The sequence below is a fragment of the Quercus robur genome, chromosome 6 (assembly GCF_932294415.1).
Source record: "Quercus robur chromosome 6, dhQueRobu3.1, whole genome shotgun sequence".
NCBI lineage: Eukaryota > Viridiplantae > Streptophyta > Magnoliopsida > Fagales > Fagaceae > Quercus > Quercus robur.
This window is the reverse complement of record NC_065539.1, coordinates 31,299,353-31,320,398: the sequence shown is the minus strand read 5'-3', so window position 1 is coordinate 31,320,398 and position 21,046 is coordinate 31,299,353. Positions and strand designations below refer to the sequence as shown.

At 36.3% G+C, this 21,046-nt stretch overlaps 1 protein-coding gene across 1 annotated transcript; it reads right to left on the bottom strand.

Annotated features, from left to right (window-relative positions):
* Positions 1–1,859: 1,859 nt before the first annotated feature.
* LOC126688428 (protein arginine methyltransferase NDUFAF7 homolog, mitochondrial) lies at positions 1,860–19,732 on the bottom strand. The gene is made up of 14 exons (XM_050383117.1): positions 19,526–19,732; positions 19,401–19,441; positions 19,199–19,310; positions 17,290–17,372; positions 13,953–14,018; positions 12,003–12,103; positions 10,832–10,950; positions 10,000–10,040; positions 8,296–8,384; positions 5,016–5,193; positions 4,822–4,938; positions 3,952–3,996; positions 3,330–3,458; positions 1,860–2,546 (listed from the first exon to the last, which is right to left on the bottom strand). Exons 1-14 carry the CDS (start codon positions 19,569–19,571, stop codon positions 2,412–2,414), a joined length of 1,302 nt encoding a protein of 433 aa, XP_050239074.1. The 5' UTR covers positions 19,572–19,732; the 3' UTR covers positions 1,860–2,411.
* Between the last annotated feature and the right edge of the window lie 1,314 nt (positions 19,733–21,046).

The window sequence follows — 21,046 nt, the reverse complement described above, 5'->3', positions numbered from 1 at the left end:
GTAAATGTCTTATAGTAGAAATGTTAGCTATAGCAGATAAGTTGGTTACAGTAAAAAGGTCAGTCAACGAGATAACTAGTACAGCTAACATAGCAAGAAGTTAAAAAATACAACAGATTGTAAGACTGCTATAACAGAATGTAAAATGATGGATCTTCCCGCAAAAAGTGAACCAAAAAGAAACCTGAACCCCAACTTGAACAACCTTGCTATTGGGTTATACCATCAAGGTTGTGCATTTTGGGGAATGGGCCTAAATAGCTACTTGTTGCTACTTCTGTGATTTTAAAGAGTGGTTTTCTTAAGAGAACGAGAAAAGGTAACCTATCGATGCATGTCTTTCTGCCATGTTTTCTCTCTTTTTCTTTTACTTCACCTTTTCCTTTCTCTCTATTGTTTTTGTTTTCAATTCTCACTATTTTCTAGCCTCAGTTGCTATCCCCCCTTTACATTACAACTACTATTTCTATTTATACTAGGCTATCCCTATGAGATTTCTCCCTTTTACCCTTATGGCTTACCAATCATTTTTGTTTGGTTACTCGGCCACCACCAACTTTGGGCATGCCTAGTACCTTCTCTCCCTTCCACTACCCATTCCATGACAAGTTCCAATTCGTTTGGTTCTGTCATGAGCCCTTCCCTCTCCCTTGGACGGATAAGGCCATGGGTCTCTCACTACCTACCTCCCTACCATGCATCAAGTGGTCCCAGCCACTTACTACCTAGTTTGAGCAATGATGTCATCCCAACAAAGCATCTCCCAAAGCTAAAAACCTGAAATAGGTCATTTTCCCCCCTCCACCAAACCACACCCTCTGTAAATCTTTTGATTGAGAGCCCACCTCCCATGCTAGCTGGGTACAAGTTAGTGGTGCTCCGGTCATAGCATGGTTGCTCCACTACTCTGTTTCTTTTTGTTTTCTTTCTTTCCCACGCTATTTCTACCGTTCATCTTTGTTTCATTCTACTCCGTATCCCTTTTGCCTATTCAAATCCTTTATGGAAGGATGGTGTTGGCTTCTCGAGTTTACCATACTTTTGTCTCTTCATGGGCCCGTAGGCCTGACTACTGCCATTTCCTGCTGAGCTGGCCTATTGGGCCTTGTTTCCTTCTTTCTTTCTTTACAACCCGTTATTTCTACTTTGTTTCACTTTTTTCCTTTCTTGGGCCTGTGGGCCTGCCCGCTGTTTTTTCCTGCTAGGCTGGTCCATTAGACCTTATCTCTTTCTTTCTTTCTTTTCAGACTTTTGTGGCCCGTTTGCTCTTGCCATTGCTTATCAATCTCTTTCCTTTATTTCCTCTTTGCTCGTTACTAGGCTTTTCTGCTGTTAGACCCCTTTCCCTCTCCCTTGTGTGTATGTTTGTTTCTAAAAATAAATAAATAAAAAATAAATAAAAATAAAAAATAAAAAATAAAAACGAATAGGGAAACATATGGGTATATTATGAATTTGAACAAAAAAATTGGTGACTAAAATACAGTTATATAGGCCAAGTTATTTCTTTTGTTATATTTCCAGTTACTATCATAATTATGTTATTTTAACATAATTTTATAAGAAAAAAATCAACTAATTTAAGCATGTAATATATATATATATTGACTTCTATTATTATAATTTAAAATGATTTTATTTTATTTTATGTAAAATCTAATATACATATGTAAATATTATATATGACAATACCTAATTAAGATACGTTATTTTCGTAAATTTTTTTTTTTTTTTTTTTTAAGCGTAAAATTGTTTCTAGTGCTAAAACAAATGTCACTTTAAGTCTATCTCCTGCATGCAGGCAGACCTTCACACCACACAACGACAAATGCAAAAATAAAACCACAGAGAGAGAGAGAGATCCCTGTAAACTGTAGCTTATATATCATAAACTGCATAAATAGACATGGAACTCCTGCTGGGCAAGCTTTATGAACGACAAAGGTTGGACCAAAAACAAATCTTAAAATGTCTATAACTTAGTAAACCTATGTTATGCATAAGCCAAGTGCTCAACCTCTGCATATCTCGGTTCTCATCCGATTCTCAAACAAAAAATATATCTTTGGTTCTCATCATGTGCATGCAATGCATATATCAATTCCCCTTGACTGATGTGTTTATTCTCTACAATGAAAAGCAACTCCTCTATGCAGCTTTCACCACTTGCATGAATAATGCACAGTCCACCCGTCCTCCAAAAAGTAATTTGTGAATCATATCCAATCCAACTATAGACACCCTCTTGTATGAACTCAAACAAAGAGAACTCCATCGTGCACAGCCTAAATCATTTCTTGGATGCCAACAGAGCTCTTAATTTATAAAACAAACCTCCCTTCAAAGGATACAATGTAGACTGCCTAAGCACTGCCAAATATCAAGAATTTATTGTAGAGTTAACCAACCATCTATTTAATGTTATGTGTTGGAACACTCAGATAAAATTTAGTGTTCTTAAAGTCATCAAGAAGTGGGTTGTATCCATCCTTCGTTCTCGTCTTCGTTGGCAATCCAAACTCCTCCATGAATGAAGAAGTATCAAGCTACACCAAATCCAAAATAATTGAGCAAAACATTAGCAATTAGCTATGAAATTTTACACCAATATGAATTCAGAAATGCAGACATGGCAGAAAATGTCACAAAAATTGTTAGCTAGATAAGCATCAAGGCTGATTTTATCACAAGAGTAAGGACATTTCCAGAAAACAAATGCGACTGTTTCACTCTGCAGTTGGTTAGGCTAGCGTATCTTTGCTAGCAAATTCTATGATAATATAAGGTAAAATGAAGTAGCTGATATTATTAGTGGATGCCTTCCAGAAATGTTGGCTACGCAGGTATCTTTTGCCTTATATAATGGATATATTTTCAATTGATTATGGCATATACCCACATTACACATTCAATCATAGACCTTCATCTATTAGCACTGAGAAATTTCTCAATGATTTTTAAAAATAAAAACAAACAGTAAATAATCTCCTTATGGAACTCAAAAAAAAATAATCTCCTTATGCATTTAGAAGAAAAATAGCAAAAAAGATGGATGGGATTACCACTTTAGAACAACTGTCATTCCTGCCAGAGTTCCTAAACAATGTCAATCATGGCACCATATCCACATCCCCATATTGAGAATTAGTGTGGCAGAGAAGGGCAAAGTATAGTAAATAAAATGATTCTCCTTTAGAAAAAGACATCATTTCCCACATATTTCTTAAAACAAGCCAGCCAAACAAAATATAATTTTCTCCATGTGAATATTTATCTTGTAGTGTGGTTGTGAGAAATGTAACACTAGAATTTAAGAGAATCAAACTTACTGTAATTGTTCGCCTCTTCTTCCCTTGCTTGGATGAGTTATCTTTGTGCATTTTTAACTGTCCAGAACAGTAATGGTCAATACGTTCCAAAAGCCAAAAGTCTGTGGGGAAAAATATGTCTGCATCACCCTGCAATAGAAACAACTTTAACTCAATTAATTGGATTTTCTTAGTATTTGAAACCTAGGTATGTATAAAGACCAGATATGAATCTGCAGGAAAATATGTTAGAGTGACCTTAAAATAAAAAATGAAAAGAAAACAAGAAGAAAGATTGCAATTTAGCAGTTTTTATTTCGATGAAGCTGTTGACATGTAAATAAGTTTATCATCAACTAGACCCTTATTGTTTTTTGATAGGTACCATAAGTCATGTTACCGGAATTTTTAAATGGTTCTAGCTCTCCAGATTTACTTGGACATTACTTATTAACTGTCACTACTAGATTCATCCATGTAAATTTTCAGATCTTGTCCAAACTTACAGGATTCTACTTAGTCAAAGAAAAAAATTGGCACTCATCAGAAGCAGTATATTTGTGGTCATTTATGGCATTCCATACAAACAATACTTGAAGTAGAAATAAGAAAAAAGGAAAGAAAAATAATAGCATTCACATACCTTTGCATCCAAATAACTGCCATAATCCAAGCTGCTGCCATTTTTCTGCAGATCCAAAATCAAACAAGGCCAAACTAAAATTATTGAGTGGCATTCAATGTATTTGTTATACTCTAAAGAAGCAAACTGTGAGCCTGTGATGACAACAAAATATGAAAGCAGGAATTTCCAACAGTTATTTTCTACTTTCAGGTTCAAGGGGGAAAATGAGAACTCCCAAACTTTGTAATTTTGATGTCCCATAAACAAATTGAGCTATTAATTCCAAATATTATTTTAGCATGAAGAATGACGCAGCAGTTGCTAGATTATCCTTCATTACTTTTTGGTTCTTGCTCAATGGATATCCTTGATTACTTAACAATGTGAATGTATTATTGTTTCACTGTTTTGCTAGTTCAATGTTTAGGTAATTAAGCTTAATAAATGGTCTTTTCATCAATATGAATATGGAATCTTAATTCTTGAACTCACTGAATACTGATTGATTATAGTCATATGTACTGACATGAATGGAAAAACCCAGCTCTTCTTTTTCAAGCAATATGTAAGACTGACAGATATAGCCGGCTTACAGATTGGCATATGTAACATGAGCGGATAGATGGGCAAAGCCTTCAGTTCACAGCAAATATAAACAAATTCTTAACACCTTTCATATTTAGCGACAAACCACATATATTAGCACCTGTTCCAATGATGTAACACCTATAAAGTTGCACCAACCAATGCAGTACACACCCAACACCCACCCACCCTCACACACACACACACACACAAAGAGAGATAATATAAGCACAACTAAACCTTAAGAACATTACAACAAAGCATGAGCCTTGCATAATAGTTACCATAAGAAAAAGAACGTACCTTGGTAGAAACCAATGGAGCTCTCTCACCCGGTATCCTCACATCAGGTAGGTAACTAAAGTCTGAAGCAATTAAAGACATCTTTGGTAACACCCCATGCAAAACCTCTAGTAGTCTCTGCAATTATGAAAATAGTATTTCTGTCAGAAGTAGAATATATTGAAGAAAAGAGAACTACAAAACATTTCTCTTACCAGGCAACCAGTTGGTAGCCAACATCTTCGAGGTTTAGGAAAAACTTTAGACCAAATGCTTCTTGCCATTGACACTGAACCACTTTGGTTGCTATGATCTTTTTCCCAGTCCATGATCTCAACACAACGTGTTATTAGGGAGTCTTGTAATGGCTTAAACAACTCAGAGTGTGTTTCCCTATTAAAGGAAGAAACCAGGATCAGTGTGGAGATACAAGCTGTACCACAGCTAGAAGAAAACAGGAGGACATGCAAGACTGGACATGACTTTCAGGTGTTAAGCAAACAAAATTGTCAAATACCCTTCAAGAATGAACTTAAACAGAGAGTTTATACCACTCCTGGTCCTGCTTTTATGGATAAGAGATAATTGACTCAACAAAACAATTCTAGCATCCTTAGTTGACTAGATTGCATGGCAAGTCACAACCATGATCACACGCTTGACTTCTGCGGCAAAAGCTGCAGATATATTTTATTACTCAATTCCAAAACACTTTATTAGCTGTAACTATTAAACTAGAACGCGGAGGAGGCATTATAAAACCTCAAAATTCTAACCCACTTCCTAGTATATTAGAGTTAATTCATCACAATCATCAGTAGTATTTACACATCTAAAATGCTTATTAAAAGATGGGATAGCTCTACAAATTGTCCAAAAAAAAAAAAGAGCCAACACTAAAGCTTTAGCAAAGAACTTCTCTTTCCACAAGAGAGGTACGTTTGAGAAGAGCCTCAATGCTACATTCATTGCACTCATTCCAAAGAAGGAACGGGTGAGAGATGTAAAGGATTTCAAACTTATTAGCATAGAACTCAGTGGCTACAAAATCCTAGCAGAAATTCTCCAAAAGATTCAAGAATGCGATGGATGAGTTGTTAATTTGTTATTGAACACTCATAAAGAGTGGTAAGCTTGAGAAAATCCTGAATGCTACATTTATCGCACTCATTCAAAAGAAGGTAGGGGGTGAGAGATGTAAAGGATGTCAAAACTATTAGCCTAGTAGTTTGTGACCATCTAAACTAGATGTTTCTCTTGTATTTGTTGAGGAGTTGTGGCTTTGGAGGCAGAATTTTATTGTTCTTTGTGTATCCACAATCCGGTTCTCAGTGTTGGTGAATGCACTCCCAGTGGCTTCTGTGCAAGCACAAGGGGCCTACACCAAGGCAATCCCTGATTCCCTCTCTTTTTGTTTTTGTCATGGGGGTTCTAAGTAGGCTGATTGCCAAGGCAGTGGATGGGTTTTATTTTTTATATTTAATTATTATTATTATCAGGCTTCTCTATAACATGGAAAATAATGCTCGAACAAAGATCTCTCATCTTTTACAGTAGATGATACACTCATCCTTTGTGATACAGAAGCTAACTAGATTTCAGTTCTTGCATTGCCCCTGATTGTATGTTGAAGCTATGTCTAAGTTGAAAATAAACTTGGAGAAGTCAAAGGTAGTCCCGGTGGGTGATGTTAATAGATGAGTTGGCTTGTATTCTTGGTTGTAAGGTGGCTCATCTTCCACTTAAGTATTTGGGTTTACTTCTCAGTGCGGAATTCAAACTAAAATCAATTTCAGATGGAATTCTAAAGAGGTTGGAAAAACTAAAGAGGATGGAAAATGCTTGGCAAGATGGAAGAAGATTTACCAAACAAAGGGAGCAAGGCTTACCCTTATCAAGAGTATGCTTTCTAGTCTCCCACTTATTATATGTCTCTATTTCCTTTAGCCATTAAAGTGGCTTATAGAGTAGAAAACATTCAAAGAGATTTTCTATAGGGTGGAATGGGGGATGAGTTTAAATTTTATTTAGTCAACTGTAGTTCTGTTTGTACCCCTATCCAATTTGGTGGTTTGGGGATTAGGAGGTAACCATTATGGTTGTGGTGGTATATAGTGGAGCCAGATTCCCTGTAAAGAAGAGTTATAGAAAATAAGCATGTAATTAATGGGGTGGATGATACTTGGATAGGGAGGGGTCCTTATGGCATGAGCTTATGGAATTGGACTAATTTTGTAAATTACATTCATTTTGAGTGGGCAATGGAACCAGGGTCAGAAAAATCTTTGGTGTAGTGAAGACATCTTTAAGCATAGGTACCCAAAGCTATTTCTAATAGCTACAAACAGAGATGCAATAGTGGCAGGTTATATGGATGTCTCCACAGGCAACAATCAATGGAATCCATCTTTTCTTCATGCAATACAAGATTGTGAATAGAGTGCACAGATTCCTTCTTGAATGATTTGTATGCTGTAACGATCAAAATGAGAGAAAAGCATAGGATGACATGGTCCCTTTCTAAGAAATAAGGATTTACAGTAAACACTTATTATAAAATTTTGAGTATAGGGGAGATGCAAATTTCCCTTGGAAAGCAATATGGCAAGTCAGAGCTCTGTACCTTGTAGTTTTCTTTGCTTGGACAGCAACCAAGGGTAGAATTAATAGTGGATAACATGAGAAAACAGGGTATAATAATTACTGATTGGTGTTCTGCGTGTAGATCCAATGAGGAGTCTGTGGATCATCTCTTCCTTTATTGTGAAGTAGCTAGAGATTTATGGTTGCTTGTTTGGCATTTATTCAGGGTGGGTTGGATGATGCCAAGGACGGTGCTTGAGCTATTGTCTTGTTGATCAGGTTGTTTTGGAAAAAAAATCAAGGTTGGACTATGGAGGGCTATTCTAATGTGTTTGATGAGGAGCATTTGGAAAGAAAAGAGCAATAGCACTTTTGACCATGAACTCTCAATTGTAAAGCTAGGCTTCTGTCTTGCAGTCTTACATGCATGGCAGTTGGATGCTAATCCGTCCACTTCTTCAAATTTGTTAGATTTCAAATGTGTACTAGGGTTGCACCCCTTTTGTGCACTTTAATGAAGTTATAGTTATCTATTAAAAAAAATTGGCAAAGACTATCCTGGTATTCTACAGAAAAAATGATGTTCAGTTAAATGACCTTCCTTTTATCTGTGGTAATTTATACTGTCCTAGTTATATGTATGTAGGACTACAGGTCTACATCTTTGCTATATGTTCAAGACAGTAACAGTACAATGTACATGCCTACAAATTCATGTAAAACATTAAGTAGTTAAAAACCATTTGAACATGAATTCTCAAGCAAGAAACTCTACTGGATCTCTTTGTATACTGAGTTTGAGTTGCAAGACAACGCAATTCAGTACCATGGCAACACATGAAACACAGTAATACAGAAGTTGAAACAAAGCATTATAGAGATTTTCTTGGCACCTGCACACTTTATGCCTACCTATCATGTTTCTTCCCAACCCATACTTCCATCCATGGAGAAACTTGATTTTCTGAATAGATGAGATCATGTGGAAGATTATCAAGAACCTGTAAGGACTAAATGAATAAGTTTGCTCATGGGACAAATCTGATCAACAATGTCTACTTTATTAAATGCAAAAGCATGAAAAGCCACAGCCTTCACCCCACATCAGGGGCAGTGCCTCTACACATCCACACATGCACACACATCAGAGAGAGAGAGAGAGAGAGAGATCCTAATGATAAACAATTTCATCAATGGGGCAAGATAACATAATGTCAAGAGAATTAGGTGTATGGTTTAGATGTCCTTCGTGATATTGCTTCAACTCTCTAAAAGTGATTGCGTGCTTCACATTGCTTCAACCCAAACCAGCATTTTGCTGTGGGGGACGATTGATTTCCCTCTTTAGAGTTGACTGGAGAAGCTCAATTTGGCTGGATACAGATAGGCATCAGTCATATTGTGCAAATCAGGGGGAGTCAAGACCATGTTGGTTGGCTTGGGTGTAGCTGGTACACTTGTTTAAGGCCAGTGGTTCTAATTTTAGCTTGCATAGCAAACAGATGGAATGTCAGTGTAAATGGACATATGGTACCTGCACTAAACTGATTCAAAATAAACAAGTGCAATTTTGGATCTAGGAAATGGAAACAAGTGGCGAGAGCTCGGTTTCCCTAGCTGCAACTAGAGTTGGTTCTTTCAACAAGGTTTCAAGGTAAAGTGCATGGTGCTGTTCTTGCTGGGGCACTTGAGCAAGATGGCTCTAATGTATTATGGCAGAGTGGCGCATTTACCAGAGAAGAAGGTTAATTGGCATGACTATATTAGAGTAAAGGTTGGAGATTGTTATAGTTGAGACATGGAAAATTGATGCAGAACAACCAGAACAAAACTGAAACAACAATAAAATAAAGAGATATGACCTAAGAGTCAGCACCTAAGTCTTGCTTGGAGTTAGCACCAAGCAAGGAAACCACTAGGAGTCAACACCAGACCAAAGAAAAACCAAACGACCATTTTTTTTCATTCATCAAAATATCAACTCCCTCCTCAAGGAGTACAATAGGTTGCTTATAAAGGATTGCTAAACCCTAGTTCTAATTGGTTAGGAAACCCTAATTGCCTTATTACAAAATTAACCTTGCTTCCCAAATTAAAATAGCCCAATAAACTACTACGACCTAAAACATAAGAATACAAATTAAAATACTAATAGCCCAATAAACTACTAGGACCTAAAACATAAAAATACAATTGACTTGCAAACATAACTAATATTAAACAATAATTTTCTTGCATCTCCCGCATCAAAAATATTCATGTAACCAAAATGTTTTGTTGTAGCCAGTTAATTGTGTTTATCAACTTAGAATTCTTTGGGAATTTACTCTATAGCTACAATAACAATATGAAGTGGTGAAGAAGATTTGGGTGTCAAAATGTCCCCCTTGATATTGCTTCAAATTTAAAAAATAAAAATTAAAAATTATCACCTACTTCACATGTATCAAGATAGTTGAAGCATGAAGCATGAATACATGATAAAACAAAACCATTTGCCAGGAATAAATAAAGTATGTTTATCAACTTTGGATACTTCAAAATTTTCTCTAATGACTCTAATAGCAACACTTTTTCACCTCGAAGAAACTGATGCAAATCAAAGATAGATCATACCTCAAGCATTATTACCCAACATGGTTGTTGGTCCACATCCCCTGTTAATAAAGGGAAACTAGCTTTAATATCTAAATTCATGATAGATGTGGAAGGAACTGCACATTTTGAAGAAAAATATACACATGAAGCATATAGAAGAACTGGTAACCGTGCAATTGCAGGAGACTGCTCAGCAAGGGGGATTTTGTTTAATTGATGAGTTTTTTGCTTGTTTAAGCAATAGTGGGATTTTAATTTGTGATTTCATGTCTGTGCTTCTAAGAGGAGGTGTGCCTGTATGCTTTTGGAACCTTGTGGATGCATATGCATCTTGAACTGCTATATTCTACTTGTTCTTTTGACAAAGAAAATTTCATAAGTGCTCACATCTACCATGAGAAAGACTACTGACAGAAATTAATCTATGTTTATGAAACAAAAAATAATTGGAAATTTTTTTTTTTTTTTTGGCTTACAAGTTTTTTTTTTTTTGGGGGGGGGGGGGATTTGAACCCAGCTTCTCTTCCATGGGAGAACTAGGTGGTGCCATGGAGCCACAAGGCTCTTGGCAAAATACAGTAATAACATTTTGAGTATTATAAGTTAAAAAAAAATTAAAAAAAAAAAAACCCAAATGGCAGTCTTTGAAGTGGGATGACCAAGCTTAAGTCATAAGAAATCTAACACACATGATAATGTGAGAAATAGAAAGGTCAGAGTAAATATACCAATTATTTTGATAATGATATAATATGTTTATTACTTCTTTGAACTTTAAGTAAACAAATAGTGCAAACTCAGTCCTATCAGAAGCATTGAAAGTAAGGTACAATATGCAAAGACAACTTACCCCATCCACTCCGGTCAGCAGCATCACGGCATTCTACTCTAAACTTTGACAAGTGAGTACGAACTTCTCCAACAGTTTGTCTTTGTATCTCAGCCAGTGAAGGACTGATTTCCACTGATCTGCAGTTACACATGTGATTGAAGTCACTACTAAATATACAAGATAAAACAAGAGTACAAGGATAAATGTATAGAATGGAGGGAGAAAGAAGAGAGCAGAGTGGAGAGGGGAAGGTGTAGCTAGAAATACAAACGTAGGTAACATTAAGAGATTACAGACGCAGGTATATCACTGGCTTGATTAGGTGAATCCAAATTGAACTAGCTCCCACATGCATGCTCATTATTACAAAATATTAGAGTTTATCAAAATTGTAACTGAATAATCTCAAATTTAAATACTCATAAATTTTGAACGTGATAAAAGAGCTCAATTTGGGTTTAGGTGTATGGGCCTGATGACACTGGACAATCAAAACTTGATGCAACATGAAAATTAAAGAGCATAAACAATAAAAATCACCAAGGAGTTAGTACCTAGGGTTACTTGGAATCAGCACCAACAGAAATAGAAAACCCAGGAGTCACAGCACCTATGGTTGGCAGAATCAACACAAGACTGTTGGAAAAATTCCATGAGAAATTCTTATTAATCAAGGAAGCTGTAAATTGTCTCCATAGGAGTACATTACTGTGCTTGTATACACTACTAAAACTAATCCCTAATTCTGGTTGACTTAGAAAGCCCTAATGGGTGGGCTGCAGCTTGGGTAGGCCTGCCTAGGTTCAAATCTTGACTTAGGGAGAGAAAAAAGAAGAAGCAAGACTTGTAGACAAAAGCAAAATTACCCCAGAATCAACTCCTATCCGCACAGAATTATTGCTTGAGAATTTAATCTTGCTACACAACTGGTATCACTAATACAAAACAACTTAGAATTTAAATATGCATCTTTAGATTTTGAAATAAAATGGAGGATCAATAGGAAATCAATCACATTCAAAACCAAAAGCTTCCTTTCTAAATTTCTGAAATTTTATGAAGACTAAAACATTGTCTGGAGAAAACACATAGAGGACATGTATCATGATGATGGCATGTATAAACTTATTGTTTGCATCTAAAGAGCTAATTTATTGATGGTATAAAGAACTATGGTCAAAGCACATACATGTAAGTCATATTGTTGTAAACTCTGGTCGGCGCATTCAACATTATGTAGTCCAGTATACCCTTTGCGCAGGTTCCTGATCCACCACCAATTTCATATATCTGAGTGCACATTATAAAAGAATGGAATCAACTTTTAGACTTAATGTATCAAACAAGAAGATAAATGCAAAAACAAAGAAAATTCGGAACCATTTAATGGATGATGATTTCCAACACGAAAAAAGAATGTGACTAAAAATTTTTAAAACGTTAATTTTTTTTTTTTGATAAGTAAAAGATATATTGATAAAAAAGGGGACACCCTAGTGCACAGGAAGTGTACAAGGGAAAAGAAATCAAACAAGGTGATGCAAACAAGAAGAAATTATGAAAGGGAGGAGCTATTTTCTCTATGTTCCGTCATCCCAATCCATTCCATATATATATAAGCGTTTACAAAAAATGGATTAGAATATTCTGATGGTGACAGCTAGAATAGGGACACCTCACCAATGGTGTCTTCATTCTCTCTCTACCAATAAATCCAAAATCTGGAAAGCCGGTCACAGAAACAGAAAGAAGTTTAAACAGAAGCATACTGTTTATGTTATTGGCTAATAACTAAAGTTCTTCACAATTATTATTATGTTTCTCAATCCTTTGGGATTCAATAGGCTCCAGAGAGCATTTTTTATCATATGCTTGACTGTAGGAATTGGTTAGGTAACCACTCTTCAGACATCTGGAATTTGGTCTAGGTATGCTTGATGTGGTCCATATGGAAGGAACGTAACGGGCATACATTTGAGGGTGTGGAGAGTATGGGTAACCAATTATTGGCCAATTTTGTCAGTTCTACTGTTTGATTGGTCTCATGCTTGGGATTTTATGAATTGTGATTCCATTATGATGTTTAGAGTCTTTGTCTTGTACAAAATCTTTTTAATTTTTAAGTCTTTTTTGTACATATAGTAGTTATTAAAATAAAAAATTATTCTAACTTATCAAAAAAAAGAGGGGGAAAATTACACTTTACCTTTTTAAACTATATCCCTTTTTCACTTACCCCCTAAACTATGAGAATGCACACTTAACCATAAACTATTACCCGTGTAACACTTTGCACCCCATGCCACGGGTAATAATTTAGGGAAATAACTGTGCATTACCATAGTTTAGGGGGTAAGTGTAGAAGGAATATGGTTTAGGGGAGTAAAGTGTAATTTTCCCAAAAAGAATTTGTTGGTAACAAATAACTAAGTGGTCCACAAATATGCTACCATGCAGGACAGTAATATGTGGAGAGACATAACATACCCAAAACTGAAGCTAAGAATATAGAAGAGATGGCATCTACCTTTTCATTTTAAAAGGCAAATATCTGATATTGTCACCAAAGTATAGGTTATGACTAAAACTGAACTCCTTGTTTCTGAACATAAGACTATAGACCTATGCATCTATGGCAAAGCCCCTTCAGCAGCAAAACTATTAGCTTACCTCCAATCCTCTATTGCTACAGTCATGCTGGCTAGGCAGCAGTGAAGACCTAGCTTCACTTAGCATGCCCCTCACACCCGTCTCATCAAGCAATCATAGTGGGAAGAATATGCACCAAAATAATAATGAGCAAGTGCTGCAGTTAGGTGATAATTTCTGGCCTATAGAAACAAGCTGATATGTACACAAAATGGCTATCAAAGAAAGTAACCTTTAAAGGCATCATTAAACACCCATGCAGTTCTTAATATTTTGGTGGGGCATAAACAGTTGCATCCTATAGAACAGATACGTAATCTAGAAATAAAGCTTTCTTTCCAAATATTGTAGACTGGTCTCAAAATATGAATTTTGAAATAGATACTGAATTTCAAATCAAAATAAAAAGTAATAAGAATATAATGTAACAATATGTACAAAGTCTGAGTTGATTTGTGCAGTGGAAGATTATGAACAAAAGGGAGCTTACTTTTAGTGGAACTGAAAGATTAGCAGTCCGCATTATGGATTCCGCAATTCCATGTGCATACCAAGGCTACAAGAAAGAAAGAGTTCATAACATAACTTAGTAAAAAGCAAATACATATACCTAAAAGGTCTAGAAAACAAAAATAGTTCCTTATCCCTAATATGGACAGATCTTGGTTTAATAGATATAAAGCACAATGAAAGATTTCATTCATTAGTGACCACTTTAAAGCATAGCAAATATGTAAATGCCAATCAAATAATCATGTTCCAGGTTTTACTCCCATGATTGCACCAAACCCAACCATATAAATACAGAATTCCCTGAAACTCAGCCAGACATCACCATTTAAATACTGTGATTCATTACAGAACCATGTTAGGTAACTCCAACCAACATAACAAAGAATGTGGATTTTTATGGTGTTTAAACTTTAAAGTCAATTACTTCCTCTGAGATAATGGTGGGTAACATTGTAGAGTTTATATAAAGCAAATAGTTAGAAATAATAGTGTTGTTTTTAAGACTGGATTTTTTCCCATTCAATATATCTTATTTTATATTCCTCATCATAATGGTGTTTATTTTTTTTGATAGGTAAGAAAAAATATATTCAAAAAACTACTAGATGCCAAATAGACCCAGCATAACAAAAGTACAAAAAAGAAAAGCAGAGAACAAAAACAAAAAATATTAATTACAAAGAAAGAGAGCTAAGGAAAAGAGGAAGAGAGTCACTAGATGTGAGTCCCCAAGCCCTAGCCCAGTCAAACAGGGAACTAGAAAAGAAAGCAAGCATTTGGTCCTCAGATCTATCCAAATCCTCAAACGTCCGCCGATTGCGTTCCTTCCAAATACACCACATCAAACACAACGGAACTAAGTTCCAAATGTAAGATGAATGCTTTCCCAACCAATTCCACCAACTAAAAAGAAAATCTGACACCGTACATGAGAGGACCCAAGAAATCCCAAAAAGCCGAAAAACAAAACACCACAGCTGATAAGCCTTTCCACAATGTAACAACAAATGATCCACTGTCTCACCACAGCAACGACACATAATGCACCAGTCAACAAAATCAAAGCCTCTAAGCCGCAAGTTATCACCCGTGAGGATCCTATCCCATGCGGCTGTCCAAACAAAGAAAGAGACACGCCGGGGAGCCTTAACCTTCCAAATACCTTTCCATGGAAAAACAGCAAAAAAAGAGCCATGTAACTTATGATAAAAAGAGCGGATAGTAAAATCCCCATTTTTTGTCAACTTCCATCTCAACCAATCACCATCAGTCCCTGAAGGTAAATTGGCTGCCAAGAGCCGAAGGAAATCAACCACCACATCTGCCTCCCAATCATTAGGACCTCGATTGAAACGAACATCCCAAGTTCTCCCATCCCCTGCTCCTTGACATATCAAAGATGATTCTATAGAAGCCTCTCTGTTTGCAGCAAAATTGTACAAGACTGGAAAAGCCAGTTGGAGAGAAAGATCTCCACACCACCTATCTGTCCAAAATTTCACTCTATCCCCCACCCCAACCTTATACTGGACATTTTTGTTGAAAATTTCCCAGCCTTTCCTGATACTTCTCCACAAACCGCAACCATGAGCACCCCTTCCCAACTTAGAGGTCCACCCCACCCAATCTTCCCCAAATTTCAAAGCTACCACCCTCCTCCAAAGCCTATTCTCCTCGATCCCAAAACGCCAGAGCCACTTTCCTAGCAAGGCTTTATTGAAAGTGGTTAATTTTCTAACACCCAGGCCACCATAAGCAATAGGCAAACACACCTTATCCCAACCCAATAAATGAGTCTTAGAGTCTCCCCACAGGAAATCACTTTGGAGCTTCTCAATTTTGTTTGCCACATGTGTAGGGATGGTGAATAGAGATAAAAAAATATGTGGGAAGGCTAGATAGTGTGCTTTTAAGCAATGTCAACCTACCTCCTTTCGACAAATACAACTTCTTCCACCCAGCAAGCTTCTGATCGACTTTTTCCAAAATAGGGTTCCAAATAGAGGGGGACTTATGGGACATCCCCAGCGGCATACCAAGATAAGTCATTGGCAAAGCCCCAACCCTACAACCCAATATCTCTCCCAAAGCATGCACATTATTTACCTCCCCTATAGGAACCATTTCACTTTTAACTACGTTAACCTTTAAACCAGTCACAGCCTGAAAACAAAGTAAAAGCAATCGAACATGAAGGACTTGCTCCACCTCTGCATCACAAAACAATATAGTATCATCTGCAAATAGTAAATGTGAAACACTTTCCCCTCTGCCCCTCCTGCCATCCGCCCTAAAACCATTAAGTAGACCTGCCCCCTCCATTCTCTTCACCATCCTACTAAACACCTCCATAATAACTAAAAATAATAAGGGAGACAACGGATCCCCTTGTCTCAAACCTCTAGAGCTACCAAAGAAGTCAGCTGGGGTCCCATTGTTTGATGTGGTGCATTTGGCAAGGGAGAAACAACCGGTGTTTTGAAGATTCTGAAAGGACTATAGCTGATTTATAACTTTTCATCTTTAAAACTCTATCAGATTGGATGTCTATCAAAGGAAGTCATTCTATTTTTTCAGTCTATGATTTGATGGATGCTTGTAATTTATGTATTTGATTATTTTGTTCCCCTGTTGTATACTTCCTGTATACTTGGGTGACTAATTATTATGTCTTTATATAAAATTTTCCTTATCAAAAAAAAATATATATATATATATATATCTTATTTTATATTCCTTGAGGCTCTCTTAATATTATCCTTTACACGCAGAAAATATTATTTCACTTCTAAAACCATGCTTAATTAGATTGGCGTGTGAAGGAACACCACTTATCTTTCCCTACTGACATCTATTTTTAAGTTTAAAATGTTTGTGTCCCAGACTCCCCTCACTGCTCCCAAGGAATTAATCACTCATAAGGTATTCTATAAGGAGCTGTAATAACTTTTTATTAAGTGATCCCATCAGGAAAAAAAAAAAAAAGCACCATAAAAAATTTAAAAAAAAAATTGAGTTCCCAGACCCGGCGTGTAGGTCTTTTTTTGTCTTTTGTACCTCCGCACAATAGAAATTGCTGAAAAGATAAGAAACTAACTAGTTGAAGAATATAGATTGGGATAAATTTGTTTGGCAATTATTCAGGAAATCATGTTAGACAAGAAAATAATTATCTCCTTAATCCTCATTGATAACAGAGAAATGAAAATGAGAAGAGATTTGACACCCAATTTTCATATAGGTTTGGATTTCTCTATGCTGTCACACACGCACAGAGAGAGAGAGAGAGAGAGAGAGAGAGAGAGAGAGATAACCTTAAAAAGTTCCACTGGAGTAAACCATGCTATGTCATTCTGCTTATATACATTATCCAAGTACTTCATATAAGCTTTCCTACCTGAAGTGGAGAGGAGAACTTAGGTCTAGTCTAAAAGAAGGGTTTAAGAAGAAACTCCAGCAACAAACAAGATTAAAGCAAAGAAAAAGATAATAGGATTGAAGCTCGAACAATCAAATATCAATTTCTAGGCTCAAAGAGTTCAAGAACTATTCGACTCTGAAATTTCTTGAAATAGATAAGAAAATGGAGTCTACAATATCAGAAATTTCATGAAATAGATAAGACAATGGTGTCTATAATGACTCAAAAGAGGCTATGTATAATAGCCTTTAGTAGCCCAATGCCATCCAATTAAAGTTTAAGGCCAAGGTCATAATTCTTTTGCCACATCAAAATATTTTTCTTTTTTTAATAAGTAATGAAGTTTTATTGATGAACACAAAGAAGAACAAAAGACTCAAAAGGAAAATATAAGGAAAACTTGAAACTCTAAAATAGAAGAACACTTTGTAAAACCCCAAACCTGGGACCAATAAAAAAGAATACAGGCAAACCAAGCTTTCAATTTATCCAATGAGCTCTCCATGTCTTCAAAAGTATGTCTATTCTACTCCTTCCAAACAAGTCACATCAAAGAAGCCGGCACCATGTTCCAAATATCTAAACCATACTTACCAAACCAATTTCTCCGGCTAAATAAGAAAGAAACGACATTCCCTGGCAAAACCCACCAAATCCCAAGCATTTGAAACAGAACTCCCCACAAAGCAAAAGTGATGTCACAATGGATTAAAAGGTGATCCACTGATTCCTTGTTGCTTTGGCACATACGACACCAATTAACCAATGGCAGACCCCACTTAGTGAGATTATCCAAACTGAGGATCTTTCCCAGTGCTACTGTCCACAAAAAGAATAACACCCTCTTGGGACCCTTAACAGACCAAATACCTTTCCAAGGGAAAGGAGCTGAAGTGGCACCCCAGATCTCCTTGTAAAAGGATTGGATATCAATAATCCCATTCCCCTTAAGGACTCCATTTCATCTTATCCACCCCCTCACCCCCAAGAACCAGAAAATACATAAGATTGAAGAAGGATAGAATATCATCCAACTTTCAATCATGAAAGTTCTTGTGAAATCTCAGGTTCCAATTCCTTGCTTCCCCAATCTATTGAGAGCCCAACACATCATAAATGAAAACATCCTTGTCCATTGTACACTCAAACAAATTAGGAAATAATGATTTCAAAGGGAGTTCCCTAGCCCAACAATCATGCTGAAACTGAATATGATTCCCCTCTCCAACAACAAAGGCCACATGCAATGATAATCTGTTCAAACCTCCACTCAGCCAGAAATTGCACCCATGAGTACCTCCTAATGGAAAACTTCATGCCCAAACCGCAGTAACCACTTACCAAGCAAAGCTTAATTAAAATGCACAAACCACCCAAGGGCCAAGGGCCAAGGCAGCAGTCCATGTAGCATAAGCAGGAGTTTAGCACTCCTTCCAAATGCTCTTCGAGGGAAATGTACATCCATCCCCAGTATAGTATAGTATAGATTACCTAATAAAACAACGTCACCTCAAATATCCCACTCTTTGTTGGTCTCCAACAAAACAAATCTGGTCCTCTGCATCCCTTGTAATTTTTACTAAATAAATGAGATCCATAACATAAGATTATTGGCTAATAATATTTGTACACACTCCCAGCAGAATAGTGTTCTCAGCAGTACTTGCCACCACCTCCCCCAAAAAGAGAAATTGGAGTTGCTAACCCCATTCTAGCTAGAGCTTATACATATGATATAAACATTTAAGCTTTTTTGTTCTTGAAATCAGCAAAACCCAGATAAAATAAAGAAAAAAAGTTACCTTGGAGGTTTTTGAAGCTAATGGTTTTGTGAAGCACACCAACAGAGGCGGGACTTTGAGAGAAGTAGCCATGAGTGGGGTGGTAAAGGGCGGAATGTATGAAGTCCCGAACCTATCTCAAAACCACATTTCTTTTCTAAGAAGAAACCCATTTTATTATTTTATTATTAAAAAAAAAAAAAAAAAAATAGAGTGGGCTTACGAGGATGGGTTTGTCTGGCACAATATGCGTGGAGAAGAGAGCTTCAATCAAGAAATGGAAGCAGGATCAGATCAAAAGAAACGAAGAATGAGAGTGAGAGAGAGAGTTTGTGAGAGAATGTATACCTTTGCCTTTGCTAGTGTGGAGGAAGAGCAGAGTGCGAGCCAACATTTCTAATTTCTTCACTTACAGTTATCAATAAATATCAATGTGGGGTTTCAAAACAGCTGCTCAGTGTGGGTTTTAAACGAAAAATATGACTTTATCTCAAATCCAGATAATAAACATGGACACGCAAATCTTAAAAATGCTTCAACCTACATTTGAGTGAGTTTCAACACTCAACTTACAATTTAGAGAAGTCAAGCCCACATATCAAATTTCATGTTTCAAACCCTATGAAGCATGGGTGTGTTTCCGAATTCGGGTGCGAGACTCGGCAAATTTTGAAAATGTTAGGTGCGGGTGTGGCGGGGTGCGGCAATTAAAAAATTATTAAAAATATTTTTATTTATATTTTCTATATATTTTTACTATTAAAATATTCTTAAAAAACTTATTACATTGCCTTGATTCACAAAATAAATAAAGAAGAAGGCAAGAAACACAAAACAAAACACAAAACAAAAAAGAAAACACAAAAGAAGTAACAAATATTCACAATAAAATTAAGGAATGACATATTTAGGATGTTTTGGCCTTATTCAAAGCCGATTTCAGTTGTTCCGACATGATTCAAGGCTAATTTCAACTTGTTTCAACCATTTCAATCTGTTTCGGCCGTTGGCCAATACAACTTGATTCTGGCCAAATCTGCTCGGTCCGGTGCAAATTGAGCCAAGTCGATGTGAATCCGTGAAAAAAGAAAAAAAAAAAGCTCAGACACGGCACCAACGCGTTGGCAACCGTCAGACTCTGATGCGGCACCCTCCCAACCGCATCTGTGCTTCATAGCTCAAACCATATTTACTTTAAATAACTCGAAAGCACATATATCAAATTTCAAGTTTCAAACCGCTTTTTCTTGGGAGAAAATCAAACTTCCAAAACAAATGTTTGTCAAGTCCAAAACTTGAAAGAAAGGCCTTAGTAAAAGTTAGGGATACAAATTTGTTTTTTTTTTTTTTTTTTAAAGGTTCGTTATGTTGAAAACTCAAAACAAGTGTAGAGAAGACAAGTACATGTCTCAATTGGTCAAGTTTTCAAGTAATACACACGAGGAAAAAGCATCAAAAAGGAGTTTTAAGCCTTTTATACCTTCTTTTCATAACCTAAACTTGACCTATGTTACAACCTACAAAAAAGACATCCTTGAACTTTTACTAGGTTTAGGCACACCTTTAGCGTTTGTTGTATTTTCTCTTAGATAAAGGAAAAAAAATAATATATATATATATATATATATATATATATATATATATATATACTGCATAAATCACTACCGCTACTATTTATAGCAAAGATACTGGGCCAAAATGGCCCATTAGCATTAATTTTTGAAATATTTAGCAACAGAGCACTGTTTTGGAAATAATTAGGGAAATACCACTTTTTCTGGTACTCGAGCATGGTGAGCTCGAGTACCATCTTTTCATTGGTCAAACATCTTCTCAAAAAAAAAAACGCCGCTATAGGGCCCGAAAACG

Bases quoted from the DNA above. Each gene is read 5' to 3' on its own strand.
- LOC126688428 (XM_050383117.1), bottom strand. From the start codon at position 19,571: ATGTTGGCTCGCACTCTGCTCTTCCTCCACACTAGCAAAGGCAAAG. The intron at 17,373-19,198 runs GTAACTTTTTTT...TCTCCACTTCAG, and splicing joins TAGCTTCAAAAACCTCCAAG to GTAGGAAAGCTTATATGAAG. The intron at 12,104-13,952 runs GTAAGCTCCCTT...ATGTGCACTCAG, and splicing joins ATCTTTCAGTTCCACTAAAA to ATATATGAAATTGGTGGTGG.